The sequence below is a fragment of the Pisolithus orientalis genome (genome assembly GCF_024613125.1).
Source record: "Pisolithus orientalis strain OTSU chromosome Unknown F5J12scaffold_5, whole genome shotgun sequence".
In the NCBI taxonomy this organism is placed as follows: Eukaryota; Fungi; Basidiomycota; class Agaricomycetes; order Boletales; family Pisolithaceae; genus Pisolithus; species Pisolithus orientalis.
Genome location: NW_026260786.1, coordinates 847,200 through 867,209, shown reverse-complemented (window position 1 = coordinate 867,209; position 20,010 = coordinate 847,200). Strand labels below are relative to the sequence as shown.

The window sequence follows — 20,010 nt, the reverse complement described above, 5'->3', positions numbered from 1 at the left end:
GTTCATTACTCTGGACTGGTCTCATGTATTTAACCCCTGCACATACTTCATGGCACTCCAGTCAGAATATCAACTTAGTATTACCCTCAACTCCATGTTACCCCTCAAGTCTACTCAATAGCTAAGGCTGAGCCTTAGGCTATCCCCAGCCCCTGTCCTGGACCTCTCCCCAGCTTGCATAAGGGTACAGCACATAAGCTGAGACCAAGGGAGGTAGATCCAACCCTGGACCAGCTTTCCCCTGTGTGTTCTCCAAGACCAGTCAGTTTCCCATGCTACCAGCCTTGTTCCCATGCTCCCAGTCTTAAGTCCAGACCTCCAGACTTAACCCCTGACCTCCAGCCTTAACTCCAGTCCAACTGGACTTAGCCCCTGTCTCCTGGCCTTGACCCTGGTCAACCAGACTTAGCCCCTGTCACCCAGTCTTGAAGTCTGGTCACCCAAGGGTAAACCAGTACTTCACACACAGTATATAAATCCCCATGTACTTAGCTACAACCCAAGCAATCCAGAAGCATTCAGCAGTCACTCAAGCAGTCAGTTCAGTGCATAACTCATTGTTAACAGTTGAGGCTCATTCAGAAGAGTCTATCTGTCATCATTCATATCCTTGGTAGTTGAGGCTCATTCAGAAGGGTCTATCTACCATTGTTCATCATCTGTAGTCTCATCCTCACTTAGTCAGCAACCTTTGCTTAGTCATCCATTCACTCCTGCATAACTTGTCAATGACTTGTGCCAGGAGCATGTCCTATTGAAGCTTGTCACTCTACTCAGCATCCCACTCATGGTCATCCCTCATTCATCTACTCCTGCATAACTTGTTGATGACTTGTGCCAGGAGTACTTTTGGCTGAATACCTTCACTCTGTTCAGCATTCCTCACCCTCTCATCATTCATTCATCTTCTCCTGTGTAACTCATCAATGACTTGCACTAGGAGTACCTGGTATCACAGTGCACCCCCCACATTAGATTCTTCTGCCCTCCAGGTTCTGTGGAGGTACACCACCACTTGCTCTTTATTTGTCTTTGGTGTTGGTTTTGTTTTGTTTTCACCAACTTTCCACACTTTGACTCACACTGTGCCTGGCATCAGTCCCAGTCAAAACCCACAAAAACTCCTTGACACCAATTGAACACTGTGTTTGGTGAGAACATGGGAAATTCCTCAGCTGCAAGGGAGTTTGTTTTTGCGAAGTTGAATCTGACAATCTTGAGGAGAATATTCTAGCAGTACAGATTTTCAAAAATGACACTCATCAATGTTATATGACATGTCACATGACATTATACTAGTACAGTAGTCCAGACAATTACAATGTGGCACTACACACATGGTTCTGTGAGAACATGCAGTGTGTGTGAATGTACAAATGGATGCATATGCATGCAGAATGTTCAGAAAACTGGTGTATGTAGGTGAAGGAAAGAGTATGCAAAGCAAACAAAGCAAAGGCTGGACAAAGCATTGTACTTGTACCTGTGATGATAGTTGGATGCAAAGCCATGGCATGCCACAGACAGGAGAAATCTAAACATTGAAGATGGCAGATGGAATATTCAAGGCTTCTGGGTTGCTTGACCTTCTGCCATTGGATATGTGAACTGAGACAGTTGAGGACAACATTGACTGCATAGCATTCTTCTTCATTTCTTTCACCATGGTGGCTTTCCTCTTGTACTCCTATGGGAGATGCCATACAAACTTTTGAGAGACAAGAGCATACCTTACCTCCACTGATGGATGATTGTTCCACACCAGTGTATCCCAGTAATCTGCAAACTCACCAACAGTCCTGCCCTTGTGTTCCTTGCACCAATTGATTGCACATAAGTTCCTAAAAACAATGCATTACAAGAATATCAGATTTGTCCTACATTGAGTCAGCCCAGAGAGCTCACTTACCAGGGTGTTGTGGAAGTCTGACTTGCATGCATTGTCAAGTTTCTGTCTGTCACACTGTGCTTCTTCTTTGCACCTGCATCACTCACTGCCATGGCCATTGAAACTGACAAAGGCCTAGGGTGTGAGACTGGAGTGGCATGTGCTGGCATTGGGTTAGGGTGTGAGACTGGAGTGGCAGGTGCCAGCATTGGGTCAGTGGCAATCACATTGATTTCTGTCAAGTTTGCTGAGTTAAGTCCTCCAAGAAGTTGGCAGAGGACCAATGCTTGCAAGCCTACTGGTTGAGTCATTAGTTCTGGCTCTCATTCAAATGCTAAAGCAGGATTTATTTGAGGGGGAGGGATCATGGGCACAATCTGATACAAAACATTAGACAATAGACCAGGCCCATTGCAAATCTACATACCTTGATGCATTTGTATGCATCATCAATGAGGTTGTCATCTTGGACAACATTGGCAGGACTGTTCTGGTCTGCCACAGTAAGATCAACATGTGAAGAACTGCCACTGGAGCCTGAGAGTGGGGTTTCTAGTTGTACTTCCTTTTTCTTCTTTGTGAACTGTGGAGTCAGAGGTAGAGAAATTGATTGTGGTTGCTTTTGCAGAATTGTTTCATTTGGCAACATTGGAGTACTTCTCTCTTCCTTGATATCCAGAGCAATGCCTTCGGAATCATGGGAGTGGCCAGTCCAACCAGGATAGTACATGGACATGAACATGTTGTCCTTCCAATTATCTGCGCAGTAACAGAAGGCACTGAACTTAATCCACATAGAATGTGCAAAGAACTTGAGTGCTGGTGAGGATACCTTGGCCCATGTTGGAGGGGCATACCCAAATTTCTGTAAGCAGTGGAGCAGTGAATGTGCATAGTCATGGAAACATTGTTGTTCATCTTTGCTCATAACAACACTGTTGATGTCTTTGAGGAAACCAAGGGTGCCTGAATCATTGTCTCACACAGTTTTCAAGTATCCATGGCCATTGTGGTGATCACAGAGAAAATTTGCTTTCCAGAAGTACTTGACATTTGGGAGTTCATTGGCACTATAGTGAGGCACTGTGTAGTCCTGGTGAACTTGATGCAGTAGTATTAAGAATGGATCATTGACATTCATCCCACCAGAAACATTGCTGAGTGAATTTATGGACTCAAGTAATTGCTGGCATATCTCCCTGTCAGATCCAAAGAGCATTAGCATACAATGTCACATACACACAAGTTGCTTACTTAGTTGTCACTAGTTCATGGTGGAGAGAATGTTCCTGGCTCTCTGACTCTACAGAATCCTTCTCTGGCTGAAGCTCAAGATGGGATGATGAAGATAATGGTGTTGAGGGAGGCCCATGCAAGCTAGCTAGGGACCTGGGCATATGTGACGAACTGCTGATACTGTGAGATGGCACTTCCTAAAAAACAGTGTCAGTCATTTTCCTAATGTTAGTATGGGATGGTACACTTGCAAAGAAAGTCCAGTCATTTGATAAGTCCTGCCCAAACTCATGTCACACTTGACTAGTACTTGCTCTGATAAGCAAGTTGCTTTGGTCCCCAGAATCGCCATGTTTGCTGTGAATGGAATCTGCTGAGGCATGCCTTCCAAGTACCTTACCAGTTGTCACAGGTGTGATGCTGGGCAGAGTTGGGAGCATGGAGCCTAGTGCAATAGGAAATGGTGTATGAGGCTGGTAACCTACACAAAGACAGGGCTTAGTCATCTTATTTGTATCACACCAGATAGCCTATATGCACTCTCTCCTCCATACCAACACCACGTCAGCAGCAGCTCCTCCAACCATGAAACTCATTGAAAATGTAATCATTCTCAAGGTGGACAACATACTCCAAAACTGGCCTGCATATATCATCAACTTCACCCCTGAAAAGGCAGGTCCAATGGTATGCAATATTTCTTCTCTATTGCATGCTTTGCTGATTACTTGTGCTTTTAGAAACTCATCCTTCACTTGAAAACACCCTGTAAATGTACTGTGATTGATTCTGATGATTCTGATGATCCAAAGACAACCAGAATTCGCTGTATGTATGCATGCATACAGCCCATACTGATATTCTCAGTTGTGACCATTGTCCAGGTGTGATGATTATGAACAATGATGCCAAAGTCACAGTAACACTAGCTCTGCAGTCTGAGGCTGGCACACCCCCAGCAAAAGCAGTAGGTGCTGTCCCAGTTGAACTGCATGGATTCCCCAAGGATCAAATTGCATACACATGCAAGTGCAAGGCTTTCGATAGTGGCATGCCATGCCCCCCCCCTCGTCCTTGAGCACTCCAGAAGATTTCTGCCAGTACCTCTGTCACAGGATATGATGCTTTGAAAACCATCCCAGCAGCTGTTGTTCACAAGGGCTTTTGTGATGACAATAACAACAACAAGACAATCCCCCTCAACAAGTTGTTGAGCCTACTCAACATCGAGGAGCTCTAGTTTCTCCATCTTGCACACATCAGGACTTTTGATCACATTTTCCATTTCACAATTGGACTTTTCAGTGCTTGCATTCCAACTTTACACTTTTGAATTTCATTTTGCCACTCACATTCCAAGTTCAACAAAAAACAACATTCGTTTTTGTATTCCCATATGTTTTAGTAGCATGAGCATGTACATGTATGTCTTCAAAACAAAGTTTGGTTGGTCGTGGTCTGTTCTGTGCCCAGTTGCGAAGTAAAAGAAGTTCAAATTGAGCTGTGGAGTTCTTTACTAGCACAGCAGGTACATGTATTTTTGTGTAATGAAATTCAACCAGTTGCAGTTGGGTCCCCATCTTTGTCATCCTCATCACTAATCAAGAATCCTCTGAGGCTTGTGACATCCAACCCTGGCTGTTCAAACATAAAAAAGCAGTCATCTCCATCAATCTGGTGAGGTACCATTGCTACCACCTGCTTAATATCAGCCACCTTGATGACCATGAGCATGCTATTGCCAAGATATTTACACACGAAGAGGGTGCCACTTGAATCATGGAGGAGCTGGGGACTTGGGGAGGAATAGCATGAGACCATTGCAAGTGCAGTTGGGGGAGCATTCTGCTGCATTTGTGCTTGGAAAAAAAAATGGAAGAGACTGCATTTGATGTGTCCATCATCAGTGAACTGCACATTGTCAGTAGAGCTCAAGAAAACACTGCGAGGAGTGACTTATGTTGACATTACAAGCTCTTTGAGCATTTGGCTTGTGCTCCCTACTGCACCAAACTGATCAACACTTTTGGCCATTTGGTAAAAGCAAGCATGCCCATTGGTGGACCTTGACAAGGCCATTTTGTGTGGTAAACTGTAGTGCAGGGGAATTGGTGCCATCATATTTCTCAAAATAGTCCAAGATCACAAGCATCTCTGATCTGGTTGTCTGATTACAAGTGTGTTCAAGCTGGGGGAGAAGGTAATACCCATCACCTGCAGGTTCAGACCAGTGGGGAACTGGTGATTTGTCCTTGTATTCATCAAGACATGGGATGATTGACTTGAGCGCATTGGTATGGGCATGACAGATGGCAATCTGTGTAAGATGGGCATATGGCTCAACATGCTGATGCATCTCTTCAGTTAGATTCCCAATCATGCATTCCATTACCCATTGTGATTCACACATGAGGGGACCCTTGGTCTCAACTTCATGCACATAGTGAGTGAGAGCATGAATGCTCTGTCATATGAAGTGAAGGCATTTGGGGTTACACTGGTAATATAAGTCTTCAAACTCGAGTACAAACTCCATGAAGAGACAATGGGCCATGAGAAGTTCATCTCTGGTGATGCTATGCTGTGAGATCAAGTGGACAGTGTGTACGAGCTTGCAGAAATGGTGCCAGTATTGATCAGGGAGAACACCATGCAAAAGCACTGGTGCAAGGCCATAGAGGTAGAGATGAAACTCCCAAGCCTTGTATCCACTGGAAATTTTCTCCACAGGGTTGTGAGGTGGATGTCCAAATGAGCCTGGAATAGCAGTAGTAGCTGCCACTACTTTGGTACCATGTTCCTTCCATTGATGAGGGTCTGAAAGGCAGGCCCATTCCCATGTGGCCTTATTATCACCAGATTGACATTCAAATGTACTGCACAAGAGTGGGATGAGAAGGTCAGGTATGTTGAGAGACAGCAGGTGCATGATGTCAGAGCCAAAGCACTTGGGGACACCAAACGATCTGCTTGGATGGAATCTGAGGAATATGCTGGGTTTTGATATACCAGTCTCCAGTCATCACCATGTGTACTGTGTTTCATTGGGAGACTGTAAGACATTGTCAAGTCTGGGCCTACTCTGACCAACTCTGATGCTAGACAAGGTCTGGGGAGAGGTTTGGAAGCAAGTCTGACAGAAAGAACAGAACTCCAACTGGCAGAGTGTTGGCAGGAACAAAGTCTGCTGAGATAAAGGTGGAGCAGAGTGAGGGTGTCAGGTTTAGCTCATGCACTACCCCCTTGCATGATCTCAGCCCTTGTATTTCAGAGGGAGAGTACAGATGGACAGTTGGAGGTAACTCTGATGGGCAGAAGACAGAGATAGAGGGAGTAGGAACTAAGTCAATATTCATACTGAAGAACAGTGGAGTACAATACATGCTTTTATACTACTATGGAGGTACAGTAATCAGAATCAGAACTGACATATGGAGACTCATAAAATTTCAAGTAAAACTTCCCAGACAATGAATGAAGGGTAGACAGAGGACACACAAACAGGTAACACAGAACATCCCAAAGAGGAAACAGTCCAGGTGCTGGACCATGTGGTGCATGCACTGTGGAGTACCTGATCATGTGCTGTCAGGGAGAAGTCTGAAGGGTAGTCACATGACTCCTCAGAGAATGGCCTGTGTGGTCCGGTAGGAGAGCAGTACAAGTCTGACAGCAGTCAGAGCAGAGATGACTCATAAACATCAGGGGATGGGTGGAGTTGGTGCAGAGTGAGTGAATGACCAGCAGAAAGGGGTGCAGAGTGAGTGAGGACCTAGGACAAATGCATGGTCGTGATGGACATAGATAAGGTTTTCCCAGTACTTGGATGCTGAGCACATGGCAAACTGATGTGGGTCGACATCTGGGTGGTTTGACCTGACAATGTCAAAGTTGTGAGGTTTCTTGAGTGCTGGATAGTAGTGTGATGCACCCTCATTGTGTCAACCTTGAAGCCCACAGTAAAGACAGCACCCACTCTTTCCATGGTGTCCAACTAAGCCATTCAGATATGCGAGACCAGGGCCATCAGCAGTACCAATTGCAATAAATAAATTTGAGCAACAATATTCATTGGTAGATGCATCCAATACTGGCAAACCTTCTTTCTGAAGGGCTGCAACATGGAAGAGGCTCAGAAACAGGAATAAATCCAGGTTCTTTGGTTTGTTTGGCCCAGGTATGACAATGCTTGGGAGCATGTATTTCTTGTGGTATTGAGTTTCAGGGGAGTGGTCAAGGACAACCCATATCGAAATCCAACAATCAGACTGCTTGTTGTGGTATAATTGCACTCCATCTACTGGAGTCATGAGAACAATGTCATCATCCTTGATTTAACCATTTTGGACTGCCTCAAGGTAATCTGAGCCATCAAAAAAGTCATTGTAAACATCTTGGATGCTGCCAGACTGTGCAAGCTGTTTGAGCACAGAGTGAGTGTACTCTTGACAATATCACATGTCCATAGCCTTCTGAGGGTCCTGGTAGAGTGCTTGCAGTTGTGGTCCAAGCAGGATTACACTGAACTGCTTATGGGTTTTTTTAATAGAGCCTTGAGTGTCTTGAAGGATGGCTGGATTGTAGTGTCCTTCCCCACATTCTGGGCATGTATCTTGCATTGAAAATGGGCCTGTGAGTGCAACACAGGAGTTAATGCACATATCATGGACAACTGCCTCAATCCTGCTAAGCTCAGCAGTGATTTGTTTGATCTGGTGTAGGCTAGAGAATTCTTCGAATCCAGCATGTTCCTGGAACACCTTGCATGCTGTCTTGTAGTCACCATCTGTGTGGTTGAGGCCAATGTACAGTTTGATAGCCAATATGAGTACCTTGTCATTATGAAAGGTGGCTGGCTCCTGTGGTGGATTGCATAGTCAGTTGAGTGCATCTGAACTGAGACATGCAGTTGGATGGTTGAGGGAGGCAGTACACATTGCCAGTATATATGACAGTGCTATGCAAAGATCATTGAGCTTGACATTCAAGTGGAGGTCCCTAAGGGCCTCCTCATCACTATTGAGAGGTTGGGGGAGCTCTATGCCATGGTCTGGTCTGTTGGCATGCTGGAAAGATATCCAATCATCGCTATATCATGCTTGTCAATAGTATAATCAACCTTGTACATACCATGGTCATGGTCTTGTGAAGTATCTAGAATAGCAAGCAAGTGTAAAGCCTGCGAAGCACATGAAAGAAAGACTGCTTCACATGCTTCACAGGCTTTACAGTGCCATTGCATGTTGTGAAACATGTAAAGTATGGTGAAGCAAAATGAACTATCTATTACAAGTCATGCAGTGTCAAGGAGCATATTTGGAAAATTCCCATGCACACAGCCTCAATGAGTGTCAAGGAGGTTTTTGTGGTTTTGACTGGGCATCAGTCCAAGTTCTGTGCTTTCATGAAATACTGGAGGTTAGAATGATCTGTCCAGATCTCAAACTGGTAGGGAGTAGCCTCCAGGTAGTGACATCAGGTTTCCAGGGCATGGATGATGGTGAGCATTTCCTTATTGAAGACCTGGTAGTTACATTTGGGAGGGGACATGGAGTGGGAGTAGTAAGCAACAGGTTGCCAAAGGTCATCTTTGCATTTCACAGAGAGGACAGCACTGGTAGCAAAATCCAAGGCATTGGTTTCTAGGCAGAACTTGCAATCTTGGTTGGGAAAGGCAAGGACAGGGGCAGTTGTGAATGAAAGTTTCAAGGTGTCAAAGGCTTGCTGCTCTCTGGGACCCCACATCCACAGTTGATCCTTCCTTGTGAGATCATTGAGGGGATGGGCCATTTGAGTGAAGTCCTTGATGAAGCACCTGTAAAAGTTTGCCAGGCCTAAGAAGGCTTGTACCAAGCAAACCTTTGTCAGTACTGGCCATTCTGTTACAGCCTTGACTTTACTCTTGTCCATTTTAACCCCATTGGTTCCCACCACCATATCCAAGAACTCTACCTGCTTCTGTTTGAAGAAGCATTTCTCTGGTTTTACAAACAGATCATTTCCTTCCAACCTCCTTAAGACCTCCAGGACAATTCTGTCATGCTTGGCTTTGTCATCCATCCTGGTGAAGATCATGAGATCATCAATGTAAACTACCAGGACATCCTCCATATTGCCAAAGATGTTGTTCATCATGTTCTGGAACATGGAAGGGGGGTTGCAGAGGCTGAAGTACATGACCAGGGGTTCATAGGTGCTGTGAGTCAAAGTGTGGAAAGTTGGAGGATGCTGAGTAGAGTGACAAGCTTTAATAGGACATGCTCCTGGCACAAGTCATTGATGCATTACACAGGAGTGAATGGATGACTAAGTGAAAGTTACTGACTAAGTGAGGATGAGACTACAGATGATGAATAATGGTAGATAGATGCTTCTGAATGAGCCTCAACTACCAAGGATATGAATGATGACAGATAGACTCTTCCAAATGAGCCTCAACTGTCAATGATGAGTTATGCACTGAGCTGACTGCTTAAGTGACTGCTGAATGCTTCTGGATTGCTTGGGTTGTGTCAAGTCTGTGAAGTCCAGGTTCAAGACCAGACTGGAGACCAAAGTGGGCATGAGGCCAGAGGGTTGAGGTCAGATGGGGAACAGAGGTACAGAGGGGAGGACTGGTTGGACTTAGTGACTGAGGATGCAGTGCTATTCCCTTGCATGGGTTTCAGTCTGAGTCTGAGGCCAAGGCAGAAGATTTCAGATAGGACTTATTTGATTTCAGACTGAGCGAGTACAGGCCGAGTATCTATGGGTTTATATACTGGAAGTAACTATAGTATGGAGACTGGTAATGCTGGTCTCACAAAGATTGCTAAGGTGATTGGTAAGAGTAGTATTAATAAGGTATGACTAATATCACCAGAGACCAGGACAGAGACAAGGGTGGACTGGGGACAAGCCAGGTTGGGCTCAATTGAAATGACATGCACTGCAAAGCAGTGCTTACTGCACTAGACCTACTGGGGGTAATGGATTGCCAAGGCCAAGGCCAGGGACTGGATGAGTGCAAGGCTGAGTCCAGCAGGGGTTGAGGCACAGTCATGACAATATCCCCCTCTTAGGGGTTGAACCCATGAGACCCCTGTGAGAGTGGTAGCTGAGTTTGAAAAACTGGTACTTGTGGCCTGCTAAGCCCTTTGCATCTTTCATTTGTATCTCAATCATCATGTCCAACTTGAGACTGATCACTACAACCAATAACAACAATGAGGGCCAATTCAATGTTGACTGGACCCAGGTACCAGACAACACCATCCAGTATGACACTGACAATGAGGAGGAGGAGATGAAGGCCAAGTTGAAGGAAAGGAAGAGATGAAAGGTGGCTGAACAAGCCTGGTGAGAAGAACAGGCACATCTTGAGGCCAAGAGGGTGGAGAGGGAGAAGGCTGAGGCTGAGAGGGTAGAGAGGGAGAGGGCCACAGCTGAGAGGGCAGAGCAGGAGGCCAAGGAGAAGAGGGTGGCAAAGAGGAGGAGAGATGAGAGGCTGAGCATAAATGCAAGGCTGAGGCTGGGAAAGGTGATGAAGCCAGGGCTGGAGCTGGCAAGGTGAAAAAGGTGGTCATGGACCCTGGGTGAGTACCTCCAATGACCTGGCATGTTGTTCCTTTAATCTCTTTTTTTCTTTAGTTGTACCTGCTGTGCCCAGGCTAAGGCTATCTGTGAGTTTTTTGTGGATGGCAACAAGAAGCAGGTTGCCTGCATGTGCTGCAACCTTTCCAAAGGGAACTGCCAGTGGCCTGGGGATTCAAAGGATGTCAAGGCCAGTCCAAAGGCTGGTGGGAAGGTCGATAAGGGCAAGAAGAGGAAGGTTGATGAGGAGAACACCAAGGCCAGGCCCAGCAAGCAGAAATGGGTGAAGATGAGTGCAAGGCCAATCAAGGTCTTGGACCTTGATGAACCTGAGGCCAGCAGGAGTGGATCAAGGGAGGCCAGTGTGGACAGGTACTTGGGCTTAGAAGTCAAGCTCAAGTGCCTTATCAACACAGCAGGGCTGATTGCCAATAACCTGGCCAGCCTCTTCGAACTCCATGAGACTGTGGTTGAGAACTTGGGCTGAATTGCTGACATGCTCAAGGCAGTGCTCAATGAATCATACAGTTTTGGGATGGCAGTATCCCTCTCAGACTCATGCTCATCTGAGCTTGATTCTGACAAGTTGCATGAGGAGGCCAACTGGTTGAAAACCTATGGTGAGGACAAGGAGGGGAAGGCCAAAGGGGAGGATGAGACCATGGCTGAGGCTGAGTAGTAACTTAGTGTAGGGGGCTTGTTACCTTTCTTTTTGCCAACTTCTGGTCTGATGTCTGGTTTTTGGTCTCATGTAGTAAAGTAAGGGAAACAAGAAAAAAGATAAACAAGTAAGAGATCAAAGGAAACTAGATACTGGTAGAGAACAGAGAAGAAAGCTGAGGCCAGTTGAGACTGGTCCTCATTGGTATGGGCTGGGTTTACCAGGGTAGCAGGAGTGGAACTCTTGAATGAGTTCAGAAGCATTGTCAAGCTCAGTAGCAAGTACCCAAGTAGTTTCTTCATTGGTCCCCTCATAGCCAGTCCAGTGGACTACAGTGGCTAAAAAAACTGTCTGCATGTTTGTATGTTTTACATTAGTTATGACTAAATGCAATAACCCCTAACCCTAGCCCTAAACCATGAGTGTATGAAATAAGGTACTTACTCTTGGCTTTCTATTGGTCCATGAATCAAGTGATTTGGATAGGAATTGATAGAATAGCAGCCATTTCAAAATGACATGTCATGTGGATAGTTTTTTGACTTAAAGTTTTGATTACATAGTTTTGAGTTTAACAAAATTTAAAATGCTGTGAGGTGCTTACTAATGCTTACATGGTATATCACATGGTCTATTTGATGATTTGTCATCATACAAACAATGCCAAACAATGAATGGGGACCATCAAGGCACCCTCTTCTACCCCAACTCATGAAACCTTCCTCCTGGTCCATCTGGGCCATTTTCTCAGAGTAATCCCCATAAATATTGGTGCCCACTACAGTAATGTCATCAGGGTATATCTCCAACACAATCAAACCCTTAAAAAATATGCTTTCAGTCATCCCTGTGCTGTTTCCCCCACCCATAACCAGTGCATTTTCACCACAGTGCAACTAGTTTCAATGCTGAGGTGAGACAAAACATTCACTTCAGGTAACTATTTTTCATAAGCATTTAGGCTGAATAGTTTCTCCAAACCATCCAGCCTAATAGCCTCCCAGACCAAGGTCTGCCCAGGGACATCTGGTCATGTCCCAGGACTATGCAGATTTTTAGGCACTGGGACAGATGGGATTTCCCACATAGCCATCCATTCAAATGCAATTATTTGGGATGTCCCAAGACTGCCTTGGGTGGCAGGGGTCCCTACTCCTGAAAGTGCAGCTTATATTAGCATTGAAATAGCTGCAGAAATCCTAGCCCCCTTGCTCCTCTGACAGATTTAATCCACAAAGTATCCTTCAACCTATACATCCCCTCCCATCCCACCATGCATAGTAGTATACAATAGTACTTTTCATGTACATCTTTGCAATGTGATTCTGCTGTATTGGGACATCTCACTAGTTGCCAGGGGGATGACCCACCTGGGCCTCCACATTTGCCATGAAAATTGCAATAATAAATTCAATCAATTTGTGTCTATACCTCAAGCAATTTGTACTGTATGAAGGAAGAAGTAAATGGTTTTTGAACACTTGTGTGACAAGCCAATATCTCAAAGTCCCCCACATAGAACATGGTGTTGGTCACCTTTGCAACACCATCTGCAGAGGGCAGAATGTCCCAGATGAGCCTCTGAGGTTGTCATGGGGCATTGTGCTGGTCTGCAAAGGTAACTTAGGAGGATGTGCCATCATAGCCCCCTGAGGCTGGGATGGGACATCCCACTGACTTTCATAAGGGGACTTGGGATGTCCCACAGCAGCCTATGAGGCTACTTTGGGACATCCCACCCTCCCCTTTGCCAACCAGTGGGATGTCCCACAACAGCCTCTAAGGCTATGTTGGGATGTCCCACCCTCCCCTTTGGCAAGGCAGGTGGGATGTCCCAAAGTAGCCTCATAGGCTGCTGTGGGACATCCCAAGTCCCCTTATGAAAGTCAGTGGGATGTCCCATCCCAGCCTCAGGGGGCTATGATGGCACATCCTCCTAAGTTACCTTTGCAGACCAGCACAATGCCCCATGACAACCTCAGAGGCTCATCTGGGACATTCTGCCCTCTGCAGATGGTGTTGCAAAGGTGACCAACACCATGTTCTATGTGGGGGACTTTGAGATATTGGCTTGTCACACAAGTGTTCAAAAACCATTTACTTCTTCCTTCATACAGTACAAATTGCTTGAGGTATAGACACAAATTGATTGAATTTATTATTGCAATTTTCATGGCAAATGTGGAGGCCCAGGTGGGTCATCCCCCTGGCAACTAGTGAGATGTCCCAATACAGCAGAATCACATTGCAAAGATGTACATGAAAAGTACTATTGTATACTACTATGCATGGTGGGATGGGAGGGGATGTATAGGTTGAAGGATACTTTGTGGATTAAATCTGTCAGAGGAGCAAGGGGGCTAGGATTTCTGCAGCTATTTCAATGCTAATATAAGCTGCACTTTCAGGAGTAGGGACCCCTGCCACCCAAGGCAGTCTTGGGACATCCCAAATAATTGCATTTGAATGGATGGCTATGTGGGAAATCCCATCTGTCCCAGTGCCTAAAAATCTGCATAGCCCTGGGACATGACCAGATGTCCCTGGGCAGACCTTGGTCTGGGAGGCTATTAGGCTGGATGGTTTGGAGAAACTATTCAGCCTAAATGCTTATGAAAAACAGTTACCTGAAGTGCAGACTCAGTGGAATATCTGGGTTACCACTTGTCCCTGACCAGCCTTACTATGTCCTCAGAAAAAGTCAAAGCCATCTGTGACTGGCCTGAGCCCCAGAAGGTAAAGGACATTCAGTTCTTCCTGGGTTTTGCCAACTTTTATTGCCAGTTCATTTTTAATTACTTGGACATAGTGGTGCCTCTAACCCAGTTGACATGCAAAGGTGCCCCTTGGAACTTTTCTGAGGAGTGCTGCTGGACTTTCAATAAGCTCAAGCAGGCCTTCACCACTGCCCCAATCCTCACCCACTTTTCTCCAGATGCACTCATTACTGTTGAGACTGATGTGTCCAACTATGCTATTGCCAGTATTTGGTCCATCACTGGTGGTGATGGTCAGATCCAGCCAGTCACATTCTACTCTTGCACCCAGACAGCCCTGGAGTTAAACTATGACACCCATGACAAGGAATTGCTTGCAATCTTCAAGGCATTCTGGACATGGTGGCATTATTTGGAAGGCTCTGCTGTACCAGTTGATGTTGCCACTGATCACAAGAACCTGGAGTACTTCTCCACCTCAAAGGTACTGACCTGGTGCCAGGTGTGTTTGTCTGAGTTTCTATCACAGTTCAATAGGATTATCCAGTTCAGACCTGGTAAACTTGGTGCTAAGCCTGATGCCCTAACTAGATGATAGGATGTCTACCCCAAAGAGGGGGATAGCAACTATGCCCAGGTCAACCCACAGAACCTCAGACCAGTCTCCATGCAGGAACAACTAGCCACTTCCCTGCATGCCACCTACCTTGAGTACCCAGTCCTATGTGCAGTTGCACTAATGGACATGGAGAAACTACACAGTGATATCCTCTTGGCTTTACCCTCAGACCCAGTTTCCCAAATCTGGATCTCAGACACATCAGATTCCTGGTGGTCAGTTGATGACACCAGCTTCCTCCACCTAGATGGAAGAATCTATGTACTAGACTCAAATGACCTTTGTCTTTGTGTCTTGAGGTTCAAGCATGACCATCCCTTGTCCAGCCACTTCAGCCAGAATAGAACCCTAGAGCTCATCTGGCATGAATACACTTGGCCCAGCCTAAGGACATTTGTCAAAGACTATGTCTGGTCCTGTACTGCCTGTGCCTGGGCCAAGGTACCCCAACACAATGCATTCAACTGCCTTGATCAGGTGCTCCATCTGAGCACTGGTGACCAAGTCAGTCTTGACCCCTTCACTGGTCATCTTGGTTGCACCAGTCTTCAATGTTGATGGCCCCTCACCCATGTCATCCTCCTTGTCACCTGCACCCTTGAGTATCTTGGCAGATGACATCAGCCTTCCTCTTACCCTTGTCAGCAGCTGGACTGGCCCCTTGACTGGTCTCACCCTTGACTGGCCACCAGCAGCACTCCTTGAGCTCATTGCACTGGTTGCACACCATGTGGCCATTTCTGATGGTCTTAGCAAAATGAGTGTCTGATGGATGGAGTGCTGTAGAAATGCATAGGGTGTGAGGATCCTCTCCAAATTTGGAAGGCAGAATCACATGGCTGAGCACTTTAAGCAAGTGTGAGAATGGAGTTGATATCTTTGGAAATGGTGGAGATATGACAAAAACCAGAATGCCATACATGGGCACTAAAAACTTTTAATGCACACTTAACTTGCTTCCTCTTTTCTCTTTAGCACTGATGACTTGTTCTTGTGTGAAGGATGACTGCTCATGTCCAGCAGACTTTCTATGCATGAGGGCTTTAGTCTTCATATGCATGGCATGGGCATGCAACTCATTGACAAGTTATGCAGAGTCAGCTGTAACCATGTCCACAACACCTTTGGTGTGTGACAACAGTGGGCCCAGTACCTGTTGCAGTTCAACTACAAGCTGGTACATAAACCCAGCTCCTCCATGGCTAAGGCAGATGCATTGTCATGCAGGGAGGATCATGAATAGGGGGTGAAGGCAGACAATCAGGGTGTTACTCTTCTCAACCCTTCAAGGGTTGCTTCCACCCTGATAGTTGGAGAGGACATTGATCTGGTAGTCACCTTGAAGTCTGTGTCATCAGTCACCCCACAACCAGAAGGCTCCACCCTTCAGGATGGACTGTACATCTGTGCAGGAAAGGTCTATGTCCCACCTGCCATCCACATCCATTGCCTGGAGAAACATCATGATACACCAGTTGCTGGTCATCCAGGTTGGAAGAAAACCTTGGACCTGGTCTCTTGGAGCTATGTCTGGCCTGGCATGACTACCTTTGTGAAAGGGTATGTGGCTGCCTGCCATCACTGTCAGATGGCCAAGAGATTGAGGCTTCCCCCTGCCAGCAAACTCCTTCCTAATCCTGTTCTGGAACAACCCTGGACTGATATCTTGGTTGATTTCATGGAGTTACCCAAGGCCCAGGGCTTCAACAATGTCATGATGGTGGTTGACAGGTTCTCCAAGGAGGTGGTGTTTGCACCCACCACTAAGGAGGTCTCCTCTCTTCAGACTGCAGAGCTCTTTTGGGATCACATGTGGACCCAGCATGGCCTCCCCTCTTCTGTCATCTCCAATTGTGGACCTCAGTTCACTAGTGCATTTACTAGTGAGCTTTTCAAAACACTTAGGGTCAAACCCAGGCTTTCCACCACTTTCCACCCCCAGATTGATTGCTAGACCAAACATCTCAATCAGGACCTTCAGCAGTACCTCAGACTTTTCATGAATGACAGACAGACCTCTTGGCCCTCTTGGCTAAATGTAGCACAGTTCTCCTACAATAACAAGTGGCAGGAGTCTACTGGCAGGAGCCCCTTTTCAGTTACCTGCTCCTATCTTCCTTGCATGGGTGTTGAACCCTTCCTTTTGAATGCAGAGGCTGATATGGGTCATGCAGTTGACTTTGCCAAGGTCCTTGAGGATACCAAGAGGGCCCTTGAAAAGACCACTGATCAAATGAGAGTGAACTCTGAGTCCCACTGGTCAGAGGCACCTGTCTACTCTGTTGGGGACATGGTCTGGTTGGAGACCTTGAGGATATTGCTCTCTGGCCATCCTTCCTGAAAACTCACTGAACAGTGGATTGGCCCTTACAAGGTTGTTTCACTTGAACCAAATGTGGTGGAACTGAAACTCCCAAAAACCCTTAGGATCCACCCAGTAGTGAACGTATCATGGGTTAAACCATACAAGGGACCTTTAGAGGGGCAGATGGTCACTCACCCTGGACCAGTGGTGGACCATGAGGGCAATGAGGAGTTTGAGGTCGATTTTGTCACTGACTCCTGCCTTAAAAGAAACAGGCTCGAGTTCTTGGTTCACTGGAAGGGGTACCACAATGAGGACTGCACCTGAGAACCTGAGTCTGCCCTGAAGTTTGCTCCCACTGCCATTAAGGACTTCTACCACTGTCACCCCTCTGCCCCTCAGAAACTTTGTGGCATGGACTCCTCCCTTTTTGACTCCCTCTTCCAACCACTTGAAAACTTCACTGACATTGTCCCTACCTTTAATCACCTGGAAGTCGATTTCTAAGGAGGGGATAGTGTTACAATACATACACTTTTCCTTTTCTCTTTTCCCCTTTCATCTTATCAAATATCTTGTCTTGTCTTATCTCTTTGGACTCAGCCTGGACTCTGGTCTGGACCTTGTCTCACTGTTACCACATGCCTCCTTTCTAGGACATTCTGCTCCACTATGATGTCATGAACCTCATGTGTGCCCCACCTCTACCATGTGTATTATAGTATAAGTACCACTGCTCAATCCCCAGACTAGCTCCAAGCTAGTTCATTTGGGTCTATGAGATCTAAAGCTGTCTGCTTCTAAGTCACTTCCCTCCTTCTTCTCCTTACTTCTTCTTTTGGTTCTTCTTTTGGTTCTTGGTGCAAGCCTACAACAAACCCTGTTGTTAGGTCTCGTCACACAACATAATCCTCTGTTGGCAAAGGTACTGTAGTGTGCAGAGGAAAACAAGCCTGTCATTGTTGCTGCAGCTACCAAAAAAGAAAGTGACCAGCACAACACCCTGGAGTACATGCATGAAGATAAATAGCATCACACAATGCCTGGATGGGTACAGAGGAGGAAATAACAATCCAATGCCAATCACAGATGCCCAACAAATCAACATGAGACAAAAACTGAAACTGTTCAATGAACTCCTTCAAGGAGGTGGGAACAGCAATCATCATCTCATTATCACCACAATAGGGCTGATGGTGTACACTGTCATACGCAAAGCCCATGAAAACAAACTTCTCCCACAGAATAGTGTAAGTTAAAAACACACCATCCTGGTTGGCATGCATGTCAATGGTCAGCATAACCACAGACAACTGTTAAAGCAGCATGGTCATCAGGGAAAGAAGTATGGAAACCCCTAGCACACAAAGTGACTGAAATGAAATCCTAAATGACATCACCCACTTGTAATGCAACTGCCTTTCATTTTTTTTTTTTTTTTGAAAAAAAGAAAGCAAATATGTACTGAAAAGTCAATTCAATTTTGTACACAGTTACAGTATTGCTGACCATGGCCTGGTATGACCATCTGTGACAGAAGATGAAAACAGACCAGGACTGCTATGCATCCTGGATAGATCAGAAAAGGGGACTAGACTAAATATAGCATAGACAAAGGAAAACAGACTGGAGTTATGTCTAGGTGTCCCAGACATGGACTTGGGAGGATCAGGGTGGAGCAGCACATGGCTGAGAGGCTGGAGTGGACTGGAAATAGAGGTAAAGTACTGGACTCAAATTATCTGGACTGGAGTTGGGTTACTTAGGGCCAGAGTTGAGTTACCTAGGCCAAAGTAGGACCAGACTTGACCAAAGATAGGGACTAGGGGTCCAGACTGGACTGGGCTTGAGTCCAAGAGTCACATGTGTGACAACTTTCACACTTTGTTTGGCCAAAAATTCAGCAGTCCCAAAAAAGCATGGGAACAACTTACAAACACTGTTTTTCAACATATTCTGTCTCACATGTAGATTCCAAATCTGAAGTCAGTTTTCTCTAAAAATGTTGTGGGACAGCTGTAGCAAAATTGTTGTGTTTGTTCATCCACAAATTACATAAGCCATGTGGCAGTGGCATGCATCTTGCCAAACTAAACAGCTGGCAGTATTACTAGCACAACCCATGTCAGACGTTCGATCACTGCTCAAGGCTAAGCGACAGGAAGCACGCGTCGACCACCCCTTAGCTGCCTACACTTCGAGCGGTCAGCTCCGTTGTGTTATTTGCGAGACCAGTGTGAAACATGCTGCTGCTTGGCAGGGTCATGTTGGGAGCAAGGCGCACCGCGTCAATGCAGCTCGTATGCGAGGGGACAGGGTTGGGAAGCAACAAGGGCAGCCACAAGATCTGATTGGCGAGGAAACATCCCAGAGAGCCAAACGGAGGGCGGACGAGCTGGAACTGGCAGTTGAGGCTAACGGGGCATCGCAGAAGAGACAGAAAACAAGTCCAGAAGCTGACACGGACACGGCTACGGCGTCAACATTGCTCGAGAACCTACCTGCTGATTTTTTCTCGGATTCCCCGTATGTCCTCGACCCCTCTCCTGGCAATTCCCATGATAGCGAGAAGTCAATTCCCTTGGGTCTTGTCAAACCTATATCCCCACGAGATCCGGCTTTGGACGAGGAGTGGATCCGGTTCCAGAAGGATGTCCTTAACACTCCCGATCACCGCGAAGCATACGATCGTGCAACGGTTGTTTCAGAACCCCAACTTATCTCAGACGTGGCTGAAGGCTTCCCAAAGCGATCCCAGTCTGTCGAGGTACAGGCTCAGCAGGACGAGACAGCCTTTCGATCGGACGAGACATCAAGGCAGAGAAAGGAGCACGAGGAACGGGAGCTCATACTGGATCGACTGGTTGAGGAGGAGCGTGCGCAGGAAGAAGCTGATATGAGGGTGAAAGCGATGAGAAACCGCCTGGATGCCATTAGGCGAAAACGCGCGGCAATACAATCTGAGAAACTGAAGTAAACCGGCACCCCTTTGATGTCAGAAACATATCAAAC

At 46.2% G+C, this 20,010-nt stretch overlaps 2 protein-coding genes across 2 annotated transcripts; one reads left to right on the top strand and one right to left on the bottom strand.

Moving 5' to 3' along the window:
• Positions 1-1,534: 1,534 nt before the first annotated feature.
• Positions 1,535-3,630, bottom strand: F5J12DRAFT_780591 (uncharacterized protein; the record flags this gene model as incomplete). The annotated part of the gene is made up of 9 exons (XM_051742490.1): positions 1,535-1,687; positions 1,731-1,740; positions 1,792-1,841; positions 1,910-1,982; positions 2,018-2,208; positions 2,316-2,753; positions 2,874-3,087; positions 3,143-3,321; positions 3,520-3,630. 9 exons carry the CDS (start codon positions 3,628-3,630, stop codon positions 1,535-1,537), a joined length of 1,419 nt encoding a protein of 472 aa, XP_051603104.1.
• Positions 3,631-19,120: 15,490 nt separating this feature from the next.
• Positions 19,121-19,975, top strand: F5J12DRAFT_715772 (uncharacterized protein; the record flags this gene model as incomplete). The annotated part of the gene is made up of 1 exon (XM_051740979.1): positions 19,121-19,975. One exon carries the CDS (start codon positions 19,121-19,123, stop codon positions 19,973-19,975), a length of 855 nt encoding a protein of 284 aa, XP_051603103.1.
• Positions 19,976-20,010: the final 35 nt, after the last annotated feature.